Source organism: Tupaia chinensis, unplaced genomic scaffold (genome assembly GCF_000334495.1).
Source record: "Tupaia chinensis unplaced genomic scaffold, TupChi_1.0 Scaffold145396_1, whole genome shotgun sequence".
Taxonomy (NCBI): domain Eukaryota; kingdom Metazoa; phylum Chordata; class Mammalia; order Scandentia; family Tupaiidae; genus Tupaia; species Tupaia belangeri.
Window position 1 is genome coordinate 5,425,196 of NW_006205257.1, and position 21,828 is coordinate 5,447,023.

At 44.1% G+C, this 21,828-nt stretch overlaps 1 protein-coding gene across 1 annotated transcript; it reads right to left on the bottom strand.

Moving 5' to 3' along the window:
• Positions 1-9,053: 9,053 nt before the first annotated feature.
• Positions 9,054-21,735, bottom strand: CCNE1 (cyclin E1). Its single transcript, XM_006168000.3, has 11 exons — positions 21,656-21,735; positions 21,457-21,544; positions 21,163-21,231; positions 15,820-15,965; positions 15,555-15,690; positions 11,697-11,843; positions 10,495-10,590; positions 10,190-10,324; positions 9,970-10,081; positions 9,715-9,872; positions 9,054-9,419 (listed from the first exon to the last, which is right to left on the bottom strand). The coding sequence occupies exons 1-11, from the start codon at positions 21,676-21,678 to the stop codon at positions 9,297-9,299; spliced, it is 1,233 nt and encodes a 410-aa protein (XP_006168062.1). The 5' UTR covers positions 21,679-21,735; the 3' UTR covers positions 9,054-9,296.
• Between the last annotated feature and the right edge of the window lie 93 nt (positions 21,736-21,828).

The window sequence follows — 21,828 nt, forward strand, 5'->3', positions numbered from 1 at the left end:
GCTAATGTCTCACTTTTCAATCTTAATTTTTGTCTTTTGCAGTAGAAGATAATCTATATTCTTCTGGGCATGGGAACATAAGAAATTTAATGAAAATGGCTATATTTGGAAGGATCCATTCATCCTTTCATTCATTCATGGAGCTCATATCTAATGAGTGCCTATTTTGTTCCAGGCTTTGTGCTGGGCAATGAAATCAATTGGCAAGCAGTGGCTGCAAAATAAAAACAAAAAGGGAGTGAGCTTGTATGTGCATTTAAAACTATTTAGGAAAACTATTTACAATGAAATAAAAACCGTCCTGTAGGAGAACATCAAATAGTCTCATTTATTCACATGGTAGTGTAGCCCTGAAAAAAACCTCCAGAACAAGATACACGATTTTAACACCCAAAGTGTTGAGAGTGGTATCTCTGAGGCAAGCTGGTGGCATAGTGGTTAATTACATAGCCAATTATGCAGCTTGAATCCCGAACTTAATGGCATAAAAAACCTTGCCAGGCATGTGTGCATTTGTGCCCCAAATCTGGAGAGAATGGAGGAGAAGGGATTGCAGTGTAGCCATCCCCCCAGGGAGGTAACGTCTCAGTTTTCCTTTCTGTCTCTCTCTGACAAGCGCATGCACCCTATAGCAAACAAACAAAGAATGGCATCTCGGGAGGATTTTCGCTTTCCATGTTATATGTGTTTGTAGTATTTTAATTTATCCTAACAAACAAGCTGTACTTTTAGAACCAGAGAAAAACCAACAAAGTAAAATAACAGCAATCTTTTTTTTTCTTTTTTTTTTAAGAGAGGTTTTTGCTATAGGGCACGTGCGCTCGCCAGAAAGAGAGACAGAGAGATAGAAAATGAGAAATCACCCCCCAGGAGGATGGCTACACCACAATCCCTTCTCCTCCATTCTCCCCTCGGGATCTTAGGCATGCACGCACACGTGCCCGGCATGAGTTTAAGTCATGGGTCCAAGACTCAAACCATGGTCGACTACATGGGAGTCCAGTGACATAGCCATTATGCTGATTGCTGGTCCCAGTAACAGCAATCTTCATGGAAAGAAAAGTGGCATTAGCAAGTGCTAGAGCAGATGTCTGGGGGTGGGAACCTTCACATTCCTGGCTGAGAGTATAAATTGGTGTCACTTGTGAGAGAAGAGGACCACATCAAGTAAAAGTGCAAAGGCACATGCCCTTTGACCTGGGGATTTCATGTAGGAATGCGCTCTAGAGGAACTCACGTGAGTGCACATGTATGCGAGATGTCAACCACAGCACTGTGATTGATGGTGGACAACGATGGAAACCTCGTTGTGGATGGGAGGGACTACATATACTGTGGTATATTCACACAGGGGAAACTCCCACAGTTTTATTTATTTTTCTTTAGAAATATTTTTGTTATAGGGCGTGTGTACTTCCTGGAGAGACAGAGAGCAAAAAGTCACCCCCCGGAGGGGATGGCCACACCGCAATCTCTTCTCCTCCACTCTCCCCTTGGGATTTTTGGGCACACACACACACATGCCTGGTGCAAGTTTCAAGCTGTCAGGTCCAAGACTTGAACCGTGTTCAACTACATGGGAGTCCAGCAACATAACCATTACACCATCTGCTGGTTTCACTCTCCCACAGTTAAAAATGAATAAACTCAACCCTACACGTATCGACTTGAGTAAATCTTAAAATGCTGAAAGAAAATAGGAAGTGGTATTGTGATATGTAAGGTAGGATTCTATTTATGTAATATTTTTCAGTACCCAGAGAAGTATTGGCCGTAAGTCTACTTATTGTTTATGGATTCAAATATAAATGATAAAGTCTGAAAATATGCAGGAATCAGATACATCAACCTCAGGTGGCTGTTTCCTCTGAGGAGGAAAGAAGGCCCAGGAAATCGGGAGGGGCACCAGGAGCCCTTCTGCTGTGTCTGTACTCTTGTGTTCCTTAAAATAACATAATGTGCAGGCCGGCTGCGGCCTGGTGGTTAAGTAAGCTGGATCCCACATGGCCAGCCTGAGTTTGCGTCTCAACTCCGCAGCTTGAGAAACACTCTGAGCATGTGTGCAAGCCCACAACCCTGAAAGGAGGGCGAGCTGGAGAAGGTTTGCAACGTGGTCGTGCCCCATGGGGGTTGCTTTATCACTTGTCCTCCGTCACTTGCTCGCTCTCTGTCTCTCTCCTGCAAGCACACACAACCTGTGGCAAAATAAAATAAAATAAAATAAAATAAAATAAAAAATAAATTATATGAAGCCATTTAGCAAACCTGGGGAATGGGCCCACAGGTATTCATTTCTATTATGTTTTTTAAAGAGGTTTTTGCCATAGGGTGTATGTACTAGCTGGAGAGAGAGAGAGAGACAATGAGAGGGAAAAGTGAGAAATCACCTCCCTCCCCAGGAAGATGGCCATACCACAATCTCTTCCCCTCCATTCTCCTCCTAGGATCTTGAGCACACACACACATGGTGTGGTTTTCAAGCCACAGGTCCAGGACTTGAACCATGGTCAACCACGTGGGAATCCAGTGACACAACCACTATGTCATCTGCTGGCCCCGCATTTCTATTAGTGTCTGTACTTAAAAGTTTTTTTCTGGGGGCCAGCAGATGGCATAGTGGTTACATCATTGAACTCCCACATGGCTGACCGTGGTTTGAATCTCGCATCCAGTGGCCTGAAAATCACACTGGATGCATGGGCATGTATGCATGCCCAAGATCCCAAGAGAATGGAGGAGAAGGGATTGTGGCGTGGCCATCTCCCCTGCAGGGTGATTTCTCATTTTCCCTCTCACCATCTCTGTATCTCTCTCCAGTGAGCACACACACCCTATGACAAAAACTTCTTTAAAACAAAATTCTTTTTCTGAGTAGTTTTCGCATGTTTACCATATGTTGCCAGTTCCTGTCATTCGTATGGGTATTAACCATGGAAGGTGTAATAAGGAGTTTCCTGAGAAAATGGTGCAACACGTGCTACAGTGAAGGGATCCCAGGTGGAGGCACCCTTCAGGCGGGCAGGCATTCAGGTGTGAAGCCTGGCTGGGGTGAAGATGGATGTGGGAGTGAGGGGGGCCTAGAGGTGTCACTGAAGCTCTGAGTGGTGAGCTAGCCTAGGACAGAATGTCGAGGAGCGGTGGTGGTCTGGAATACACCTGTGGCTTCTCCATCTTATGCTGGAACACAGAAGGCAGCCTAGAAGAAATGATGTGTGGTGTGCAGTGGTGGGGGGCGGGCACAGATGCCAAGGGAAGACAGGTCTCCAGAGGAAAGGAGGGCAGAGAGAAGTGTGGTGCAGATCCCCAGCGAGATGAAAGCTAAGAAAATTTGCCTCATGGAGGTCTTAAGCGGCCTCGGCGAGGGTGGGGTATGGTGTGTGGCAACAGAAGCCCAACAGGAGGGGTCAACGTGGGGAGTGACAGTGGGTATAGATGACACTTTCAAGGAGGCTGCCTAGAAACGGGAAGCTTGGAGAAGACCAGAGGCCAGGCCCAAGGGAAGGAGAACGAGGTGGCAGAGCACACTCAGAGCACACTGGTAAGTATTCTTGGAGTCTCCACTGCCCTTGACTAGACTGGGCTGTGCGGGGCACACAGAGAGGCCAACCAGTCCACCCTCAGCCCTCTCTGCCAAGCTCCTTCCAGGACAGTGATCCTAGGAACACCCCCTCCAGCGGCAACAATAACAGAGTTGGCAATCAACATTTTTTGTTCCTCTTCACTGTGCCAGGCACTCCGCTAAGCCTTTTCCAGGCCTCAGCCCATTTCATCTCTCCCTCCATTCTGTGGGGTGAATACTATTACTGTTATTCTCAAGTCACAGCTAAGAAACATGGGGCTTGGGGACCAGCAGTTAGCGTAATGGCTATGTCGCTGGACTCCCATGTAGTCGAACATGGTTCGCATCCTGGACCTGATGGCTTAAAACTCATGCTGGGCGTGTGTGCGTGCGTGCCCAAGATCCCAAGAGGAGAATGGAGGAGAAGGGATTGTGGTGTGACCATCCCCCCCCCCGGGGGGTGATTTCTCGCGTTCTGTCTCTCTGTCTCTCTCTGTCTTGCGAGCGCACACGCCCTGTAGCAAAAAATAAATTAAAAAAAAAACAACAACAAAAACTCTCCAAAAAAAATTTGATGCATCAGATAAGCTTCTAAAAAAGCAATGAGATACATCCAAACAAAACAAACAAACAAACAAACAAAAACGCGGGGCTTGACAAAGTTAAGGATAGGCCCTAAGATCACATTGAGGGTGGTTGACCAGGTTCTCCCTGAGGGTCCTGGCCCTCCGGAGTCCAGTGAAGAAATGACAACAGTGTGGGCCAGAGACTCTAGTGGGAGGTGAGGTTCTAGCTAGCTGCGGGTAAGCTGGCAGGAAGAAGACTGTGTGGCGGTGCAAGAGCAGAAGTCACCATAGCCCAGGGAGAAATGCCAGCACTCAGGCAGGGACACTTAGAAACTGATACTGATCAGCTACGTGGCACAGCACTGAGGCCCTGAGGGACAGTCTTGGGTCCATGTCCTCAGATCGCCTATCCAGGCTGGACACATACTCTTCCCTGGGATCTGGGCTGATTTGGCATGGATCATGGTGTTAAGACCGTGCAGGGCGGGACCTGCAGTTGGCATAATGGTTATGTCGCTGGACTCCCACGTTGTCGACCATGGTTTGAGTCTTGGACCTGGTGGCTTTCACACCGGGTGCGTGTGCATGCATGCCCAAGATCCCGAAAGGAGACTGGAGGAGAAGGGATTGCGGCATAGCCATCCCCCATAGGGGGTGATTTCTCGCTTTCTGTCTCTCTGTCTTTCTGGTGTGTACACATGTCCTATAGCAAAAACCTAATTGCTTTTTAGAAAAACCCTCCCAAAAAAAAAAAAAAAAAAAGACTGTGCTAGGAGTGTCTGTCTCCCCCTCTTTTTCCTACTCTCTTACACAGAAGAAATAAATAAAACTTACACAAAATGAAATTAGTATTGATACAGCTGATTTTTATAGATGTCCTTGCTCCCCAATGCATTGCAGTCATTTTCTTAGAGCACAAAGAGGCTATAACTCTGAGCTTGTTTCCCCACCTCTGCCTTCACACTGGCTCTGAGCACATCACCCCTCTGCTCCTTACAGACACCAGCTTCCTGCTGGAGAGACCATGCCTGTCTTCAGACCGTGCCTGCAGAAGCCACTTGTGATGTGGCCTCTGCCACCTCTTTTGCCTCACCTTCCTCCACCCCATTTGTGGGCCTTTTTGAGGACTGCTGAAGAGGATTTAACAACCCCATCTCTTGAGCATAAGTTCCCTTCCTGGTATTGGCAGGTGGTGTAGTGGTTAACGCGCTGGACTCTCACATGGCTGACTGTAGATCGAGTCCAGGAACTGGCAGCTCACTGCCCCTGACCCCCAGTCAAATTAGATAGTAATAATAATAAATAAAATTAAATGATTTTTAAAAAGATTTTTAAAAGAAGCTTCCTCTTATTCTTCTTCCAGGAGGTGTTTTTTTTTCTTCTCCTAGGAGGTGTTTTGTTCTGTTTTGTTTTTTGAGAAATTTTTGCTATAGGCATGCGCACTTGCCGGAGACACAAAGAAAGAGAAAGTGAGAAATCATCCTCTTTGAGGGATGGCCATGCTGCAATCCATCCTCTTCCATTCTCCTCTCAGGATTTTGGGCACATGTCTGGCATGAGTTTCAAGCTGCTAGGTCTGGTACTCAAACCATAATCCACCATGTGGGTGTCCGGTGCTTTAACCACTATGCTACCTGCTAGGCCACGGGAAGTGCTTTTTCACACACTGCCCTTTCAGAGTTCATTGTTTACCTGCCTTGCAAGCTCACCTGCACTCCTGTGCCTGTTTCCAACACTGGTACTGCTCAGCAAACAGCTAGGGGCTCCCTAGGGGGGGCACCTCACATTGAACTGGAGCCTCACTGCACGCTCAGATGCTACACGATGTTTGGAACTGGTATTGATGAGGAAAAAGATTTAAAAGGGGAGGGGTGTGTTTCTTTAATAAGGGATAGCATTGCCCTCCCATCTGAAACTCCTGGGAAATAGTACCTTGTACACCTGTGAAACTGAGCACATTAGCGTCTTCTGGAGTTAAATTTGGAATTGGGATGAGGTAAGAAAAAAAAATCTATGCTCATTGAATACAAAATGCAATTGTCTGTCATTGCAGGAACTGAAGTAGCTGCAGCAAATTATATTTAAGACTCTATTGTCACAGGCAGATTAGCTAATGCTTGATTTTAAGTATAGGCTTCTAATGCTATTACTCCTGGTTAACTCTGCCTGGCAGGTAACCTTGTGGAACAAATGACTGCATTGCTTGAATAACATATTTGATCAAACAGGACAATTCTTTCAAAAATTGAGTTCTCTGTGGCAATTTGAGACCTGTAATCAGCAAATTAGATGATTACAGCAGGGATAAAAATAGTCTTCTAACAATGTCCAAGGTATAAATGTGATTTGAATTTCAAAATGTTGAACATGTGGTAGGAAAATACACGGTTGGGTAAATATGACTAGACATTATCAGATTTGATTTCTCTTTCCATCCTTGCTCTGAGCTAGAGCCCAATTTTGTCCAAATAAAACTCCAATCTCATTTGCGTCTGCGTAAGAAGACAGAAGTGTATCAGATACTATATTCCAAATCCTAAAGGGTCCCACAGACTCACTTCCCTCAGGAACTTCACATCAATGTGAACCTCAGCATCATTTATTATCCACTTAGTAGGAATTGACCTCCGTGCAACATAAGCTGCTCAAGTTCCACACAGGGAAGATGGCACTGGAAAACCTTCGACGTCCCTCACCTAAAGGCCAGTATTTTCTTTCTTCTGCACAATGGGCTGAGTAACAATCACAACTCCAGTGAGATCTAGGGAGGGAAATGTGAGCTGGGGTAGGATGAGGATAAGTTGTTCTACCATGACCCAATCTCCAGGCATGGGGATGGGTTAGTTTCTCTATCTCTAACACGAGAAAGTTAAATTGAGGGGCTCATACCACCTCTTCTCTGGTCCTTCCTTCCCCTGCCCCATTTGGCCTCAGAGCATTTAGTCATCCAGCCAGGCTGACCATGCTGGCATCCCCCCCACCCCGCCCCGATGTCTGCTGTAGCATCACCTGACCTCTACTGGTTTTAGCTGAATGGCCAAATAAAAATGACTTGGCACATGGACAGATGGGGCTAACCAGTGAGGCCAGTTAGCTACAATCTGGAGACTAGTAAATGGAAAAGGTCCCCTAAGAAGGGAAACGATGGTGACTTACTAGCAGCTTAGGATTTCTGACAGTCACAGCAATGATTATCACTGGGTTTCATTTTCTCATCCAGGACTCACTGCAAATGATAAAAAGCTGCCATTTAAAAGAATCTTGATTTCTAGAAATGTGGCATCCCAACAATTTATTAGGTTGTCGGGAAAGTCATGATGTATTCTTTTATGTTTTACTATGCAAAAATGTGTGTCGTGACTTGGCCCAATACATATAAGGCATTCTTAACTCAGCATAGTTGCAAAATCCGTGATTAAAAAATAGCTTGCCAAACGATCTGCAAATTAATATTTACCTCAAATGTTTTCAAAGTCGGTGTTACCTCACATTTGTCAAGCTCTCAAATTTATAATAAAATTTAGGAAACGGGAATGCTTTCAGTGATATATTTTTGCATAGAAAACACCAAATGTAAATGAACCACTTTAGGGTTTTGCCAACAAGTCACTTACAAATGATCGCCATTAAAAACTCACTGCTCTTCGGGGGAAGAGCAGCTCTGCCGGAGATGAGGGGAAAACTAGTGGGAAGTTGTATCATTTGACTAAATACCAATACATGTAGGCTTATAGCACATTTATTAGGAAAACGATATTAAAACTTGTCAAAACTACATCAGTGTCTAAAGGTAGGGTTTTCTCTTCAATTTCATATAAATATGGTACATACTTAAAATGGCCTTTTGTTTTAGACAGATTTTTGCAAAATGACATAAAATACCAAGTTGAAAACAAGTGGAATTTATTTGCTCATTCACCCTCCCTCTTATGCATCAACACACACACCAAAACATTGTTAGAAAGTGAAACACGAGACTCGACAAAGACTGCCATTTTGAGAATGTTCAACAATAGGCAATGCAAGCTGTACACAGTAGAACTTCAAGTGGACAGTGACCATCAGCAAGGCACTTGGTGATTCCAACAATGGTCAAGGGACAGACTGTGCACTGACATCACGGCCTTGAGCTATGTATAATTTCTCTTTGCATTTTTCTCCTTAAAAGCAGTTTTAGGCTACTATGTTAACAAGTTCTCCAAACAAAATTCATTTACTCTTTAGGTTAACATTTGAGTATGAGTTTAAAGAGTATGAAATAATGCTAATTATAGATTCTCTATGACCTTTAACCAATCCTAGGGAAGGAGTTTTACAGAACTGTCTGAGGTGTGGAAATACTTCACCACTCATGCTCTCAATGGCCAATGAACCCACCATGAACAGCTACTTGTGCCAGGCTTTATCGGAGATACATCACATTGAAGCTTCACTCCTAGCTCAGGGGCCTCAGGAGGAAGACAGGGCTGCACCGGAAGCTCACTTCCAAAGTCTTCTTATCAATATATTGGCTTAAAAGACCTGAGCTTCAATAATCATGAGGTCAAAAGAGAGAACTTGACATAGCCACGCTGAAAGCTGACTTCTACCTTAAATTACCAGACATAGCTCATAAACCCAGCTGTCTCAAAGACAGTTATCTTTATTAAAAAACGGACAGACATAGCAGCACTTAGAAAACAAGAGTTCATTAAAGGCATTGTACATTGTCAACTGATAGTGTGAAAAGGGCAGGTCCTAGCCCAGCTGGCGGTGGGCTCCGCAACACAATGCTTGCTCACGACCACCTGTTCCACTTAACACGACGCCACCCAGAACACCCGAGGGGAGACCAATAGCACCAGTGGCACTCCTCACTTCAAGCTTTTGTTATTTGTGTGAATAGTCAATCAAGTCAAGTATCACCCTCCTTAGCAGCATCTGGAGCACTCATTGGTGTTCGGGAGGTGGCTGGTGTACTTGACCCACTTATTAAAAAAAAAATCTAAGCATTCAATAAAAAACACTTCTCCCTGTCCAATGCCATCCACAGAAACACTTCTGTTGCGAAAGAGACACACTCCTCCATTTAAATATCTGTAAAAGCTAATGTATATCTCCTGCAGCAGACAGAAGAGAACATTGAGCAGGCACTTCCACATGACTGTCTTTGGTGGAGAATGCTGGTGTGGTCATGCCATTCCCTGCCCTCCGTTCTGCTTCTTACTGCTTTGTGGGGGCGTGAGGACCCCGCTGGGCAGAGGAGAAATCCTATTTTGTTCGGATAATATGGCTTTCTTTGCTTGGGCTTTGTCCTGTCAATAAAAAGAAAAGGAGGAAGTGTAAAAGAAGAACATATCCTTAGGATTTCATATACTGTATGCTTTTTCCAGGGAGGTGAGTGAGGGGAAGAAAATAGCATAGAACCTTCTAAGTCTCTGGTCCATGATACTGAGACACAGCATCTATGGGTCAGAATTAGAATGAAAACAATTGTTTTTTTCTAGGATACCTAGAGCCTGTCTGGGGAAAAAACAAGTGAACAAGCTACTCAGGCAGTTCTAAGAATGTGTTTGGGCAATAAGGATCGAAACATGAAACAGTACTGACCAGCAAATCCAAGCTGTTTAAATGGGTCTGTATGTTGTGTGCGTCTTCAGCAGGAACCCCCCGGAAGTGCTTCAGTTTTGAACTTCCTGTCTCCCTTATGACCATGGCAAATGGAACCATCCACTTGACACACTGCTCTATCTCACACCACTGATACCCTGCAATGAAAATATATTTTAGGCTCAACCTGAGGCTGATGATCGGTTTGTCAATTTAATGCACCTTGTTTGTGAACTCTCTGAACAGCCAACATACCTGAAACCTTTTGCATCAATTCAGATGAAGAGAAATGATACAAGGCAGAAGCAGCAAGTATACCATAAGGAAACTCTGAGCAGCCAATATCCAGGACACAGAGATCTAAAAGCTACAGAAAAGAAAGAATACTTGAGCAGATGGCCAGCACACGTCATTCCTGTAGCTACTCACTCTAGCTGCCAGCGGGGAACCCCATGGAAGTGAAGGAGCCACTCACCTCTGCAATCTGGATGAAGATTTGCTGGGGATACTGTGGCAGTAGCACTTCATATATGTCATTTAGATAGGCAACCTGCATGTACACATTCAGCCAGGACACAATGGTCAGAGGACTTAAACGCCAATTGAGGGCCTAAAGGAAAACAGAGAAAAGGGATCAACAGTTGGGAAAAGAAAATAATGCAGCCAGGTTGTCACAATGTGTCAAACTGGAGAACAACTCCCAGATGTACCCCCATTTCATACGGAAAAGATATAATGTATGCATTTTAAAAAGGACTGAACAATCAACTTGTAACCTACCTTCATGATCATTAATTCCATGGTGAGAATTTCATCTCCTGAACAAGCGCCATCTGTAACATAAGCAAACTGATGCAACTTTGGGGGATAGATTTCCTAAAATAAAATAAAAGGAGACTATTAGCAAAAAAGAAATCTCTAACAGTTTCAATTTATAACGTGCATCCCAAATTACTCTTTTTAGCACTCCAGCCTGTAAAGAGCGCAAGTTAATGGGATAAATACAGGTGTTACCCCATCAGTTCAAAATGTGCTGGTTGAAAAGAAATAAAACCTGTGGGACCAGCAGTTAGCAAAATGGTTATGTCGCTGGACTCCCATGTAGTCGACCGCGGTTCAAGTCCTAGACCCAGTGGCTTAAAACTCACGCCGGGCGCGTGTGTGTGCGTGCCCAAGATCCCAAGAGGAGAATGGAGGAGAAGGGATCGTGGCGTGGCCATCCCCCCTGGGGGATGATTTCTTGCTTTCCATCTCTCTGTCTCTGTCTGGCGAGCGCATGCACCCTGTAGCAAAAACCTCTAAAAAAAAAAAAGAAAGAAAACTTCTATCCCCACCAAATGAATGAACGACTAGAAGTAACTTGTACTTATTGTGAGCATTTTTAAAAATTTACCTTTTCAATATATATATATATTTTGCCCCAGGGCACATATGTTCGCCGGAGAGAGACAGACAGAAAGCAAGAGATCATCCCCTTCTCCCCCGTCCCCGGGGGATGCCATGACACAATCTCTCCTCCTCCATTTTCTGGGGTTTGGGGATGCACGCACATGCACCTGGCATGAGTTTCAAGCCACCAGATCCAAGACTTGAACCACAGTCAGCCTTGTCGGAGCGCAGCAATGTAACCACTATGCCACCTGCTGGTCCCTCACACCAAAATTTTAACCTTTACTTTTTATGCTTAATGTAACTATTTGGTTGTTGGTAAAGTCATGATGCATTTCTGCATGGAAAAACAAGAAAAATATGCCATGACTTTTCAGATGACCCAAAACATTAAATGTTCTATAATTAGTTACTTTTCCTTTCTCTTCTTGGTTAGTTTTCAGCCTGTTTTGCATGTACTTTTACTAGAAGGCCTCAGATTAGAAAAATTTAGGATATGTATAATAGACAAATAGTCAGACTTTTCCCTTAATCTCTTATTCCCTTAATAGAAAAACAGCATCTATTATAACAAATAACCAAACATTATTTACCTCAAGTTTGGCAGCAATAAATAAAGATGAAATCCCAATAAGCTGGAGAAGTGTTTTGACAACATTATCTTGGGTTGCCATATACCGATCAAAGAAATCCTGTGCCAAGTAAAACGTCTCCCTGTGAAGTTTATAGACTTCGCACACCTGAAAAAACAGTAAGTTTTAAAATGGTTACTTGAGAGGAAAAAAAAAATCATCATGAGTTTTGGTGATGGATGACATAATCAAAAAATGATAAGAGATTGCTTTTCTGAAAAGATGACAGCTTACTTTACTTGTCCCTAATAGCATATGCAATGAAAAACTAACTCCAATATAAGGATTAGGTGTTCTGGGATCTATAAAATAGTAAGAGCAAATGTTCATAGGCCAGGGAAAGAAGATCCATTCACAGCCTGGTGAAGGCTGCATTTTCATGGAAAAAAGAAAATGAATTTTCTCCTAGTTTATGTTTTAACATGGATAAACTCATTTTTTCTTTCAGGTATCTCCAACTATAAAATTAGGATAATACCTGCCTTGACTACCATTACACCGTCTGCTGGTCCCCAAATATCAATATTTACAATTTATTGCTTTGAGAATCTGGTAAAATAATGTACATGATGGGGTTGAAGAGGTCTGAAAAAATATGAGATCTCAACTCATCACCATCATCAACTGTGTGATTAAGCATATAAAACTTTAACACCAACACTGCCACTCCTAAACAGGGTATCTCATAAGCAATTCATGGGGTTAATATGTATAAAAGGAGTCAGCGGGACCAGCAGTTAGCATAATGGCTATGTCGCTGGACTCCTACGTAGTTGACTGTGGTTCACGTCCAGGACCCGGTGGCTTAAAACACACTGGGCGCATGTGCATGCGTGCCCAAGATCCCGAGGAAAACGGAGGAGAAGGGACTGAGGCGTGGCCATCCCCCTGGGGGGTGATTTCTCACTTTCTGTCTCTCTGTCTCTGTCTGGCGAGCACATGCACCCTATAACAAAACAAAACAAAACAAAACAAAAACCTCTCCGAAAAGGAGTCAGTGAAACAACACACAGAATATTGCTAGAAAATTCTACCAGTCACCAAAAACTATTTCTAAAGTCAAGGTTAAATCATATTCAGCTAGTTATAAAAGCATTCCTTCGATGGCATCAATTGCATTACAGAAAATAGGACCTCTCAGTCACAACATTTTTATAAGAATGAGTTGATGCCTGAGAGATTAAAACATATTACATCTAGGGGCCAGCGGGTGGCATGGTGATTGGGGGTGCTGGACTCCCACATGGCCGACCATGGTTCGAGTCCTGGACTTGACGGCTTGCTTTCTTACTCTCCCCATCTCACTCTGTCCTTCTCTGCTCAAATTAAAAATAAAGTTAAATAAAATAATTATTTAAAAGAATCTTATATATATAAAAAAAAATTACATCTAGTGCTTCAAATAATTCAGTACAGAAAATATTGTCACCATCAGGGCTCAATGAAGAAACACAAATTAAGAATGATAAAATCTTCATATACACCATTTCTAATCCGTGTCTATCCTACAAGAAAAATATTGCTTAGACAAGAAAGCTGAGACTCAAAGTTGACTGACTTGCCTGACCAGGGCACACAGACTGAGGGGGCAGCAGGGGATCTGAAGCTAGCACTAGCACAGCTGGGCACATCTACAGCTGGGACCAAGGGCTTTCCGACGAGTCCACAGCACTGCTCCTTCTCAGGGAGTAGACACTCTCCTTCACATGTATTTTTGTAGAAAACAGATCTGCCTGAGATGTCCTTCCAGTTCACAGAAGAAAACCTCATTCTCAAATCCTATAAAGTTATCCAGGAAGCCTGCCTTAATCGAGGCATCAGAAGTCACCACAGAGGTACTACCAACCAAACTGCAACTTTACGTTTAACAATTATCTATGCAAATTTCTAATACTTGTTCTTTTTATCAATTGCAATAAAGTATGACAGTGTGATCAATAAAAGGTCTGAAATTTAACCAAAGGAGGAGAATGACAAAGAGATACAGAGAGAGGGTAAGAGAGAAATCAGCCCCCAGAAGGGATGGCCACGCCACAATTCCTTCTCTTCCATTCTCTTGGGATTTTGGGCACACACACATGCCCGGTGTGATTTTTTTTTTTTTTGGGGTGGGGGGAGGTTTTTGCTATAGGGTGCATGCGCTCACCAGAGAGACAGAGAGAGACAGACAGAGAAGAGAGAAATCACCCCCCAGGGAGGATGGCCACGCCGCAATCCCTTCTCCTCCATTCTCCTCTCGGGATCTTGGGCATGCACACACACGTGCCCAGCATGAGTTTAAGCCACTGGGTCCGAGACGTGAACCACGGTCGACTACGTGGGAGTCCAGCGACATAGCCATTACGCTAACTGCTGGTCCCATGTCTAGTGTGATTTTCAAGCTACTGAGTCTGGGACTCAAACTGTGGTCGACCATGTGGGAGTCTGGCACATTAACTACAACCCCACGACCTGGCCCCTGAACAATATATACATATTTTTTTTTGAGAGGTTTTATTGCTACAGAGTGTATGTGCTCACCAGAAAGACAGAGAGAGGCAGAGAGACAGAAATTGAGAAATCACCCCCTTGGGGGGTGGCCACACTGCAATCCCTTCTCCTCTTGGGATCTTGGGCACGCACTCACTTACACACAGCCTGAGTTTTAAGCCGCCGGGTCCCAGACTTGAAGTCGACCATATGGAAATCCATTACACCGTCTGCTGGTCCCCAAATATCAATATTTACAATTTATTGAATAATATAACTTTTACAACTACTTCAACTTTAATGAAAAAAGTTATTAGTTTGTCAGAAAAGTCATGATGCATCTTTGTGTAAAAAAACCAGAAAAATACATCACAACTTTTCCGACAACCCAACAGAGGATGACTTTAAAATGTCTAAGTAGAATTATTTTAAAAAAAAACTTTTTAAGAATCTAAGCAAGGGGAACCAGCAGTTAGCGTAATGGCTATGTCGCTGGACTCCCACGTAGTTGACCGCGGTTCGTGTCCCGGACCCGGTGGCTTAAAACTCATGCCGGGTGCGTGTGCGTGCGTGCCCAAGATCCCGAGAGGAGAATGGAGGAGAAGGGATTGCGGCGTGACCATCCCCCCTGGGGGGTGATTTCTCGCTTTCTGTCTCTATGTCTCTCTCTGTCTGTCTGGCGAGCGCACGTGCCCTACAGTGAAAATCTCTCCAAAAAAAAAAGAATCTAAGCAAGGACTGGACCCATAGCCCAGTATTTAGGAGAGCTGGATCCCACACAGCTGACCAGTTTGTTCTAGCCCACAGGCCTGAAAAACATACCAGGTGCTTTTGCATGTGTGCCCCAAATCTTGCCAGGATGGAGAAATGGAGAAGAAACTGCGACATTACCACGCACTGTGGGGGAAAGCTTTCGCCCTCTCCCCTCTCTCTGGTGAGCACACATGCCCTCTGGCCAGAATATAAAGAATGTAATGAAAAAGAATGCAAGCCAAAGGCCCAGGCCCTCCTACTAGAGAGGTACGAACCTGAGACAGCAAGGTCAATTTTGGGGTCAACCTGAACATACCAGGTGAGGTTGTGCATACCTATACTCCTAGCTAACTGGAAGGGTGAGGCAAGAGGATCATGACACCCTGAAGCCCTGTCAAAATATCAACCTGTCTTTTCCTCCTTGCCTCCTTTTACAGGGAAAAAACAAAATACAAGCAAAAAAGTTAGAAAGGCCATTGCAGTAAATATACCATACAGCTTCAGAGACAGAGAAAGCATCAATGGCATGAAACACAGGAAGAGATGGTAACAACATGTGAGAATCTAGAATGGCCAATGCTTCCAAAGAAGCCTCACCTCCATCAACCAGTCCAGAAGAATTGCTCTCATTTTAGGCTGCAGAAGAGGGTGCCGCTGCATAAAGTGCTTATCTCTTAAGTACGTCTTTTCCTTGTTTAGCATGATTTTCCAAACCTCTTCTCGATTTGCCCAGCTTAAAAAAAAAATAAAAAAATAGATAAATAAAACCCACACAGGTGTCAGTATGCACCCACATTCGTGAGGACTAAGGGAAATTATGGAGTTAAGAATCTGGAAGTCATAGAACAGAGGTCACACTTACTTCAGTACAGGCAGGGGTGAGGCTCTGGATGGTGTAAAATTCTGCGGCCTGCACATAGAATTCGGGTATACCAGCTCATCTTCTTCTTTGTCCGGTGTGGGGATCAAGGAGCAGGGGTTTTCACAGACTGGATTATTGTCCCAAGGCTGTAAGAGAGAAACACATTTTAAAATGTTTGAAAGAAACCAGCTATTTTTATATTCACACATTTGAAGATGAGCCAGTACTTTGCAAAGTAGCTTCACAAGGAGAGTAAGCTTCTAGGCCTAAATATTCTGGTCCAACTTAAGCGGAAGATAGCACAGATAGGTAAAAGCCACAATAATGATTCCAAGCTTTCATTTTTTGTCATTAGCTTGGGAATGTATGAAGTAAATAAAGGTAGGCCAGAAAATCAGTAGCATTTTATCCTCCACATCCTCACCCTCATATGAAATCCTGAAATCCTGAACAGCAAAATGGACATGAGAGGTAAGACATTTTAAAATACATATATTGTGCAATGAATCCACTAACATGTCTTAAAAGTGAAATAAAGAGTTCCCAATAAAAATATTTATTTAGGCATGCAACATTCACAAATACAAAAGATCAAGAAAATGTAAATTGGCATCTTTATTAAAGTCCGCTTATTGTAAAACAAAAATCCATCAAATGTGACATCTTCCTTTAGTTACAAGACTAGCCAAATATATTACAAGGGGGACCTTTTGTTCTCCTTAACTCAAAACAAAAGAACATCCACCTAGTTAAAATCAAATCAAGCAATAGTCACAGTAAGAAGCCTAAGGAGATAGAGCCTAGACACTCCAAAAGACCTCTGAGTCCCACTCCCAAAGCCCTGCAGAGTAATAAATGAATGACTACCATTAAAAACCAAAACAACATGCCTTTTACTTTTGCTGATTGCAGACACTTGATTTTATTTCATTTTCAGTATTAGGGGAAAGACTAAGGTCATTTCGTCATTTAGAAAACTTAGAAAATTTCTTTTAGGGACCAGCAGGTGGCACAGTGGTTAAGTCTCTGGGCTCCCACATAGTCAACCACAGTTCAAGTCCTGGACCTTGAGGCTTGAAACTCATGCTGGGTGTGTGTGCAAGTGTGCCCCAAATCCCAAGAGGAGAATGGAGAAGGGACTGCAGCATGGCCATCCCCCTGGGGGGGGAGTGATTTCTCACTTTTTCTGTCTCTCCAGAGAGCTGATGTGCCCTAGAGCAAAACCCTCTCTCGAACAAAAAATGTATTTTAAAAGCCCCTCTGCTTATCATCTAACTCTAAAAGCCTATGTTTGAGTTCTAGTTATTAAATAGTGACTTTACTAAAGATATAAAGTAAGTAACAATCTTGCTGGTATGGAAGCCCTGTCTGAGATGCCTGGCTTTTTCATTTTTTTAACTTTTTCTAGAGGGCATGTGCATTTGCAGGAGACAAGAGGGAGGGAAAGTGAGAAAGCCATGCTGCAATCTCTCCTCCTCTATCCTCCTCTTGGGATTTTGGGCATGCATGCACAAACACCTAGAGTGTTTTTCAAGGTGCCAGGTCTATCTTGAGACTCAAACCGTGTAGTCGGCCTTGTGGGATCCAGCTGCCTTGGGCCTTAGGCACCATGCCACCTGCTGACCCCACCCTTGGCTTTTTTTTTCCGAAGCAGAGAGCATTAATGCTAACCAGGGAACAACATAGAAAAGTGAGACTCTAAATGAACATGGAAACTCAGTCTCTAAGTGCTGCCTCAAAGCCATGGTATAAAGCAGCTACCACAGCCCACACAACACCTCAGAGAAGCTCAAGCGCTTTCGGTCTAGTGAGAAGGGCAAAGCTGGTCAAAATTCTTCTCCACCCATGTACAAAAAATTGGACATGCAAATTATCCAGGACAGCTCCTGCCAACAGCTGTGTGAGAAAGGCAACTTCCTTTCAGTTCCAGTAGCATATGCTGAGAGCATTTCCTTGACTCAAAAAGGGCCACATTACAACTACTCTAGACTTTTCTTCATTCAAGAAAAATAACTCTAGTTTTGAAGGTGCAAGCTGGGTGTCACCCGCTATGGCCAGATGGCTGGCACATCTGAGAGGCCTTTTGGAGGAAAACTGGTAACAGTTCCCAACCTACAGTTTAGACAAATTAGGTGAACCACAGCAGACAAATAATTCCAAGTTGCCCTTTTCGGGAACTAGTAGATGAGGCACAGTAGTAAAGGCTCTGTCCTTTAACTCGAATGTATATTCATTTTCAAAGGAAGCAAGATTAGTCTGACTCTATTTTGGAAGGAATGGGATAACATCAAGAAACCAATTGTGTTGGGACTAGTAGTTGGCATAACGGTTATGTTGCTGGACTCCCACATAACTGACTGCAGTTCGAGTCCCAGACCAGGTGGCTTAAACTCACACCAGGCGCATGTGCATGCCTGTCCAAGATCCCGAGAAGGGATTCTAGCATGACCATCCCCCTGGGGGGTGATTTCTTGCTTTCTGTCTCTTTCTGGCGAGCACACATGCCCTATAGCAAAAAAAAAAAAAAAGCCAAAAAACTCTCAAAAAAAAAAAGAGAAATCGTGACTATTTCTTTTTTTTCTTTCTTTTTTTTTTTTAAAGAATTATTCTATTTAACTTTAGTTATTTATTTTAATTTGACCATATAGGGACATAGTGAGAGAGAGAGAGAGAGAGCACACAAGGTTAAGTGAAAAAGCAAGCTACCAGGCCCAGGACTCAAACCGCGGTCAGCCATGTGGGAGCCCAGCACTTTTAACCACCATGCCACCTGCTGATCCCCAATCATGACTATTTCTAACCACCTGATTCCTTATGCTTATTTGTTTCCTTATGCATAATTATTTTCTGAGAAATAATTAATAGTGTAGGATTCTACTTCCATAAAAAATTTGGGTCTCATGCAGAACAAAACAACAAAACAGACATCTTAAGTAGGTTTTAGATATAATGATGTTCTTTTCATTAAGAACAGTCTAACATTGAAGCTAGCAGGTGGTATAGTGGAATAGTTTAGGCACTGGACTCCTACATGGCCGACCATGGTTCAAGTCCCAGGCCCAGAAGCTTGAAATTCACACCAGGCACATGTGTGTGCATGCCCCAAATCCCAAGAGAATGGAGAGAGGATTAAGGCATGGCCATTCCCCCGCCCCCCCGCAGGGTGATTTATCTTTTACTCTCTCTCCAGCAAGCACATGTACCCTATAGCAAAAATCTATCTCTCAAAAAAAGAAAAATCCAGAACAGCTTAAGATAAGAATCATCAAAGGCTCACTGTGGTCTTAATGAAGCAGTTGCACCATACTGGGTTGGACTATAAAAACTCCAGAGAAATTCTGTATAATTAAAGAGGCCAAAAGGTTCTGCTGTAGCCCAAAATTCAAGCTTCCTGATTCTTTACAGAGAAGTAACAAAGATATTACTCCATAAACAGTTGAGTGACTTTAAAGCTATCTACTCATGTGCTGAAACCTGCCATTAATCTGGGACAGCCATGAAAATGCTATCTAGTGGGAAATGACAGCTATTCATTTACCCCAGCTACCAGTTCTCTATGGTCCAGGAGAGAGCCCCAGCCATCTTCGGCATCCCAGGCACTATTCGGGTTATCTTTTGACAACAGAAACAACTCTAAAACTCTGAGAAGTCAGTATGGATGGCTTTGCTTCATATTTGGTAGAAATTTCTATTCAAACACAAGTAGGAGGCCAGCCCTATACCCTAGGAGTTAAGTGTGCTGGATATCACGTGGCCAACTTTGGTTCGAATCCCAGCCCTGGTGGACTGAACACTCCTGGTGCTTGTGTGTATGCATGGCCCAAATCCTTACTGAATGGAGAAATGGAAAGGGACTTCAAAGTCCCCCCCATACCCTCTGGGGGATACTTTCTCCTCCCTGTCTGTCTCTCTCTGGTGACTGCATGCACCTTGTGGCAATTTTTTAAAAAGCAGAGACAGACAAAAACTAGGAAAGTAAACATTCCTGAATTTCATAAAGCAGGGGTTCATTTTATAATACCCACAAAATCAACTTGCTTGATTTGAAGGTTTTATTTATTTTTTCCCAAGGGAACAAAAGAGAATAACTTGGAATGTGCGATATTACTTCTCTTACTTCGAAATCATTTTTGTGTTCAAAAAAGCTTATCACGAGGATATTATATGCAGTGACAACTGCAAATGCAAACAGCGACCTATTGCTTTGAAGCTGTTTATCCTTTGAGACCAGCTACCATGGCCCTTCGTCTTTGCTCTACAAAGGGATATGCTATCCACTGTGAACCTAGCTGGGACCCCTGCACTCAGGTAGACTGCGATTCCTGTTCAGCTTTTATCTGCGACAGAGTCAGATGGTCTGACCAGCTAGTTCGGAGATAGGCTGCTTCCCCCTGCTGGAGCCATAACTACAGGCTCCAGCCATTTCTGGGGGTAAAGAGATAATACAAGCATTTTCTGCAAGGAACTTCTGATATTGTAATGATATCACACTGCATGCAGGAAACTTGGCAGGAGAGAGGCTGCTCCCCCCTGCTGGAGCCATAACTACAGGCTCCAGCCATTTCTGGGGGTAAAGAGATAATACAAGCATTTTCTGCAAGGAACTTCTGATATTGTAATGATATCACACTGCATGCAGGAAACTTGGCAGGAAGTCCATAAGGAGGGGCAAGAAAACTAGAATCGTCAATAAAACAATATGGTGTAAAACACATATCATTATATAGAATGTTCCACTAATATTCTTGCTGAGGCCAGGTTGAGCCCCACTCAGCAGTGATCAACAAAGGTAATTGCTGGATACGCAGGAAGAACTTCCAAGGCCAGAAAGGAGGTAAAAGTTTGAAACCTGATCTAAAGGGGACAGGAGGAGGTCCTTAAGCACCATGACACAAAAACAAAGATGTGGCTGAGAGAGAAGTCATCACAGGGAACCTCGCTATTATTGGCCTTTAGGGACCAGGCTGTGGGGCCAACACTGGCCCTAGCTTGCACAGGACACTGAGCAACCAACCTTCTTCCCCTGCATCTCAGTTTCCTTGAGTGAAAGGAGTAGAGACTGAGTTGCCTGATTAATTTCTAGTTCTTCCAGCCATCAGCACATATCTGTAATGTCAGACAGTGCCGGTGGGGAACACAAGACCATTTTGGAATCTCAAGGCCGGCAGAGGCTGGTGCCCAGCTGACAAGGCAGAGTGCTCGGCCATGCATGGAGGTGGCTATTCTTACAGAAACTAACTCTAACTACAGTATCTTAGGCAGGAGACAAGCAAGTATGAGACCCAATTTGATCCCAGAGGACAAGAGGCCCTCCATGGAGGCCCAATCGGCAAGTATACCTACCTGACCACCACACTGGCCTCTCGCAGTCCGGTCGATTTTGGCAATTTCTTCATCTGGATCCTGCAAAAACTAACATAAAACAGCCCCCACCCCCAAGGAAACAATCCGAGACAAAAGCAGAGAGAGAGAGAGAGAGAGGAGAAAGAAAGTTGATTAGATTATGAGCACTATTTCTGCCAAAGGGACTCCCCCCCACTAACCCCTAATCAGTCACTACGTGGGCACAGCCAAGTCTGGTACCCAGGTAAATGGGGGGGAAGGTGGTTCTCCACAACCTGTCTCCTTTGTACTCACAACGGCCACATTTGCTTTCCTTTTCCTGGATCGAACGGAGAAATCTATGCCACCTTCTTCTTTCATAGTGTCCGGTTCCTTAGCATCCCTGCAAAACCCAGGTGGCACCCAGGCAGGGGTGAGCGCTCCCTAAATCTCGGCCCGCCCCTCCCCCACCACAGCAACCCTTTCCTTCCCCGCAGCGACCCGGGCCACTCACCTCTCCCTCCTCTCCCTCGGCATGGCGCAGGGCTCGGGAGACGACCTCAGGCCTAGGGACACGAAGGGGGCAGCAAGGTGAGGACGGATGGCGAAGAGGTCCAGGGCCCGCCGTCCTGCCCGGTGCACCCCTCCCCCTCCCGCGCGGGCGGCGGCGGCGGGAGCCTCCCGGGC